General features: G+C 36.4%; 1 protein-coding gene across 2 annotated transcripts; it reads left to right on the top strand.

The window, feature by feature from the left end:
- Positions 2,385 to 4,280, top strand: LOC109822778 (myb-related protein 306-like). Of its 2 annotated transcripts, XM_020389020.1 has the most exons (4): positions 2,579 to 2,662; positions 2,982 to 3,068; positions 3,207 to 3,336; positions 3,445 to 4,279. In XM_020389020.1, the coding sequence occupies exons 3-4, from the start codon at positions 3,212 to 3,214 to the stop codon at positions 4,028 to 4,030; spliced, it is 711 nt and encodes a 236-aa protein (XP_020244609.1). In that variant the 5' UTR covers positions 2,579 to 2,662; positions 2,982 to 3,068; positions 3,207 to 3,211; the 3' UTR covers positions 4,031 to 4,279. The 2 variants fall into 2 exon arrangements, with proteins under 2 accessions (XP_020244608.1, XP_020244609.1); XM_020389019.1 differs by lacking the exon at positions 2,982 to 3,068 and having other exon boundaries at positions 2,385 to 2,662; positions 3,445 to 4,280.

Here is a 5,984-nt window from a genome sequence, read left to right as displayed (position 1 = left end):
TGGGACGAATTATATATGAAAATCGGCTATCTCGACGAGACGGAGCCGACCAAACAAACCCCATTGGGTTCGGTTTGCTTCCTCCATTTCGCCAAATTCCTTCCGGTTTGAGAGATATCTGTGTTTTAATATGAAGATACCGTTAATTTGTAGTCTCTTTTGCTAGAGTGTTGCAAAGATCGTCACCTTGTAACCTTTGTCTTGGCTCCTTGAAAATATGAGAGTCATCAGATCGTAACTCCCGATATTGATTGTGAAGGCTGTTGAATTAGAGCTTTTATTGGTTGTTGTGAAGATCATCAGATTGTAACCTTCTAGAAGTCGTCAAATTGTAACTTCTATCATCGGTGTTTGATGGGGATCAGCTATTTGTTGTGATTTTTAGACAGCCTACAATATAATATATTAGGGTTAGGGTTTAAATGAGAAATAATTCATAAAAAATATAATTATTACATTTAAAAAAAATAATTATATGAAAATTATCTACAAAATAAAACGTATCAGTTATACTATCACAATAGATAATACGCAACAGTAGAAATAATACAACTAATTGTACAGATAATACGTAATTATTAAATCAATAATTAATAAAAATATAATTGCTCACACTTTAAATCAAATACTTATGGGATAATAATCTACAAAATAAAACGTACCAGTTATATTAATACAACAGTTAATACACAATATTAGTAATAATACAATAAATCGTACACATAATACGTAATTAATAATACACAATATTAATAATACAATATTATACGAAATAATATTAATAATACAACGTATTATTTAAAATGATACGTAATAGTATCGATAACAAAATGGGTTAATTCTAGAAATTTTTACTGTACTAAATAAATTTATAAATATTTAAATCATTTAAATAAATATAAAACTTAGACTTTAAATCATAGAAAATTGTAGAAATTCGAAAAAAATATAAATACTCTTTTAAAAATCATAATTAAATATTTTAAAATACTAGAAAATTATTTTAACTAGTATCAAAATTCATGGTCCTTGCATACACTATCTTCATAGGCTGCAAAGTGCCTTGGCTCCATATGCTGTACCAAACTCCGTATGAAGTCATGATAGGTACTGAAGCTGGCAGTGGGCTGCAACGTAATAGTTGGCTTTGTCCTTTTTCTACATAACAAAAACACAAGACATAAACATTTTTTAAAATAATCAGTAAACATAACAACTATGCTGTAAACTTTGTAGAGAAACCAACAACCTTAACAATAAGCCCATAATCTTAACAACCAAAGCCTAACCTCAACAACCAAACAACAACCTCAACAATAAAAGCATGGATCTTGCATGTTAACAGTAACCTCAACAGCTAATAGACACCAGTAATTTTGGACCTTCCCACCAGACTAGGAGAATTATCAATAAAACCATAACCTTAATAACATAACTTGTGGTAAAATTTACCTTTTGGGTGCTGCCATGTGCTTCTCTTTTTCTCCTCTCTGTAGTCGAAGGAGCGCTCTAGTGGCATCGTTGGACGCGTCGGTGGTGCCGGTACTGGCCTCTAGACCTTCGCGGGGGCCTACACTTAAATTTTGAGGCGGATTTCTGGGTTGAGAATGGTTGGTTGTGATGTCCTCTAGAACATTAGTAATCACAACTTCAGCATCAGATTCAGTACGCACTACAGTTGTCTGGGCTCTTTCTGAGATTTCGAACTGCTGGGCATCATCGTTTTCGCTGTGGTCAGCATGGAGGCTTGCTTTGGGAGTTGAATCACCGTCCATTTTAATCCCTTTGCTTTGATTCGGTTTGCGTTGGAGTCGGTTGATTTAGGGCTAGGGTTTTGAAATGAGTTTCTGGAGTCAGTTTGCTTACAGAAGAGAGATGACAGCGTACGGACGTGGAGGTAACTCATAACGGGGAATTTTAAACAGAATGGTATTTTGGCATTTCGTGAGGGGTTTAAACGGAGTTCCGCCTGGGGATTCGTTTTGGGGGCTGGAAGAAAATCGCGGAGCACTTTAGGGGGGGGGGGGGGAGCACGTTTTCTTATGTTTTTGGGGCTAGAAGCATTTTTCCCTAAAATTTATCACGAGATTAGGAGCTATGTTGCCTTCTTTGTAGATGTGAGAAACTTTAGTTGATTGTAGAGAAGTCAGCATAGCACGCACGTCTTGTTCAAGATCAAGCAGTATTAAGCTTCGCCTATCTTGTGACCGTCTGAATAATAACTTTAGCACATATTCAATAATCAAAGTAAACATCTCTTTGCAACACAATTAATGTTATAAACCGAGACAAAGACATTGCTAACCCTGGATCGGGTCAGCACTTATTTTGTGTATATATGAATGGGAGCCAAGAGCCCTTGGACCCTTGACTTTGCCATCTCTTAGAGGGAGGGGGATTAATATAGAAGAACTAGAGAAAAAAAGAAAAATCCTCAAATTCATTTAACATACTTCTATAGTCTCTCTAGATCAAGAAGGAGGACGAGGAGGAGAAGATCAATTAGCAATAAATAAGAGAAGGGGTGAGATGGGGAGCCCTCCATGTGGTAATAAAGTAGGAGTGAAGAAAGGACCTTGGACTCCTGAAGAGGATATAATCTTGGTTTCCTACATCCGAGAACATGGTCCTGGCAATTGGAGGGTTATTCCTACCAACACTGGTGAGTGCATCAATTATCTATCTATATTGTTTCTGTCTCTAAGAAATATCTATCTATATTGTTTCTGTCTCTAAGAAAAGCTATAATTTTATCTCGGAATAGTTGTGTTTCTCTAGCTTTAACACAAAGTTTATATTTGCGCAAAGACAAGTAACTAGTTTACCACTAATTAAGGGTTTGGATCCCACAATAGTGATCTTCATAGTTTAGATCTGAAAGCTATACCTTCTTTTGTAATTTTGTTGTCTTTTCCCACTTGCTAGAAAGTTATTTTCAGCATTGCAATTTTTAATTCCTTTGTGTTTAAATTTTAAATTAGGTATTTGTAAGCTTCCCTTTGTAAGTACATCATGCATAGTGACCTAGAGCTCAAGATGCAACAAGGGTCTCCAGGTTCCGTTCTTAGGTGAATTGATCTGCTTTTTACAATCGAATCACTGAATTTAGGATAGTATTTATTCTACTGCTAGATCCAAATCTTTTTTTTCCTGAATGTCAAAAAATAAAAATTCTAACATTTTTTTCTTCAATTTGTCTTGATCAGGACTGATGAGATGCAGCAAGAGCTGCAGGCTGAGATGGACAAACTACCTGAAGCCAGGGATCAAGCGTGGCAACTTCACAGCGCAAGAGGAGAAGCTCATCATCCATCTCCAAGCTCTACTTGGCAATAGGTAATTAATCAAATACTAAAAATAATCACTTCTCCTCCACTAAATTCCCCTTTGCATCCTCTCTTATAATTATTCCTAAAATCACTAATTAATTTCACATATTTGAAGATGGGCAGCTATTGCTTCATACCTCCCAGAGAGAACTGACAATGACATCAAGAACTATTGGAACACCCATCTCAAGAAAAAGCTCAAGAAACATGAGAGTACCAGACATGACAATAATTCAAGCAATCACCAACAGAAAAACTCCAAAGGGCTATGGGAGAGTAGACTGCAAACTGACATTCAAAAGGCTAAGCAAGCTCTACATGCAGCATTGTCCTTACACAAGCCTGAACCCACGATTGAACTCAAACCAACCACCGATTCCTTGTTAAACTCAGTCTCAACGTCATCGATGACTACTTATGCGTCGAGCACTGTGAATATTTCCAGGTTGCTACAGAACTGGAAGAGAAATTCACCAGCAGTCAAAAATGAGGCTAACAGTACTAACTCTTGCTCCACTCAGCACTCCACCAGCAATCCGGTGGACTTGGTGGCCTTTTTTGATTCTGCGACGCCGGAGATGTCGGAAGAGATCAAGGGGAGCACAGAGCAGGGGAAGATGCAACTGGAGTTGTTTGAGACTTGGCTGTTTGATGAGGAGGAGGACTTGATTAATGTTAACTGGGAGTTAGATCAGTTCTAATAGAGTTTAAGATCAAGTGGTCTACTTAAAAACAAAATTAAGAAATTGTAAATTACAAAGTTTATTTTTTAGATAGTAGTATCATCATTTAAAGGTTATTTTGTTATGTGGGAATATATAATGAAGTATTTGTATGAAAATTTCTATATTTCATTTTAGTTTTAAGGAGGCTATATGTGTAACTTGGTGAGTTATCACATATATGTTTCAAGTCTACTTAACCTCCAACGGTAATCTATGTATCCAAAGATACCTGCCGATTTTGTATTTTTCTGAATTTTGTTTATCATTGAGCATTTCTTTTTCGTGCTGAAATTTGAGTAAGAATTCTAGCACAACTTTGAGCATGGTGCGAGACTGCTAATTAAATTCATCAATCAACACCATAATTTTAGAGTTTTTGTATAGTGATACGGTCTTTAACATGATATCAGATTAACCTAGGTTTTGTCAGGCGTATTTTTTGACAATTGAAAAAAATGGCGGACCCCGTAAAATTTAATGGCACAGAAAGTGTAAAGCGGCCAGCGAAAGGTTGGCACAGTAAACAAAATATTATAAAAATTATAAATAATATTTTCTCAGCTGTTATAAGAAGGCCCAAAATTCTTTAGGAAAAAACCATCCCAATAACAATTCCAATCTCCACAAATAGGAGAGTGGGAGAAAAATAAAGATAGAGTTTCTCCTTGTAAAGAGAGAGATTGTAAACTCCTAAAATTCCTCATAGTGAATTCTTCTATCATTACCCGTGGTTTTTACGACAAATTCATTCAAGGGGTTTTCGAAGTAAACATGTGTTCATTTCACTACTTTCGCTCTACTTTTCACTGGGACCCTGCTCTATTGGGCTAGCGTTTGTCCCAACAAGTGGTATCAGAGCCTATTTTAGGGTGCGTGTATCTGCTTATCGTATGCTCTGAGGCTGCCACTAAAAGTGAATCCTCCATATCAGAAAATAAGTTAGATTATCTGTTACCCTTTGAAGGCACTAGGTACTATGCATGAGTACAATCACTATTCATAAGTACAATTACTATTCACAAATACGATTATTGTTCACATGAAATAGTAGAAGTTACCATTCGTCGTAGAAGCAATAGTGGCGAAGTTCAAGATTAAGAAATTCAGCGGGAGTAATTTTTCACTGTAAAAGTTAAAGACAAAGGCTATCTTGAGAAAAGATAATTTTCTAGCGGCCATCGGTGCAAGGCCGGACGACATCATAGAAATAAGAAGTAGAATGAGATGGACGAAAATGATATTGCCAATCTCTATCATAGATAATAAGAAGACAACAAATAAGATCTGTGATACTCTAGCAAAGCTATATAAGGCAAAATCCCTGCACAATAAAATCTTTTTAAAAAGAAGACTTTACACTCTAAGAATGGCGGAATCTACATTGATGACTGACCACATCAACACCTTAAATACACTGTTATACAAAATCACAATGTTAGGGCATACAATCGGTGTAGTGAATGAATGTGCAGAGGTTAATCTAACAAATAACGTCCTTACGGACTATCTAGTCTTCGACGATATTGCAGCAGCCATTCTCGAGGAAGAAAATTGGCGCAAGAACAAAGAAAACAGTCAGGCAAGTTCGCAACAAGCAGATGTCTTATCAGTGATGAGAGAAAGATCAATGGAACATGGCTCCAGTGAGAATCATACCCAGGGTAGATCAAAATCAAGAAGTAAGAAGAATATCAAATGTTATACCTGTGGTAAAAGGAGGCACATGAAATCAGAGTGTTGGCACAATAAGAAGAGTGGTGATAAAAAGTCTTCAGAGCTATCAACACCTTATGGATTCTTAGTTAGCACATAAAATGATGGTGAAATTTTATACAGTGAAACAACCACTATTGATGAAGGTAGAAAGAAGTTTGCTGATATCTGGCTTCCAGACTCAGCAGCTTCCTAACGCATGACCTCTCCGAGAGAA

The sequence above is a fragment of the Asparagus officinalis genome, chromosome 8 (assembly GCF_001876935.1).
Source record: "Asparagus officinalis chromosome 8, Aspof.V1, whole genome shotgun sequence".
Lineage (NCBI taxonomy): Eukaryota > Viridiplantae > Streptophyta > Magnoliopsida > Asparagales > Asparagaceae > Asparagus > Asparagus officinalis.
Note: the sequence above shows the minus strand (reverse complement) of the source record. Positions and strands in the feature narration are given on the sequence as shown.

What these genes read in the sequence shown, in the direction of transcription:
- LOC109822778 (XM_020389019.1), top strand. Translation starts at nt 2,530, where the DNA reads ATGGGGAGCCCTCCATGTGGTAATAAAGTAGGAGTGAAGAAAGGACCT. An exon ending in GGTTATTCCTACCAACACTG is followed by an intron (nt 2,663 to 3,206) that starts GTGAGTGCATCA and finishes TGTCTTGATCAG; the next exon opens with GACTGATGAGATGCAGCAAG. An exon ending in CAAGCTCTACTTGGCAATAG is followed by an intron (nt 3,337 to 3,444) that starts GTAATTAATCAA and finishes ACATATTTGAAG; the next exon opens with ATGGGCAGCTATTGCTTCAT.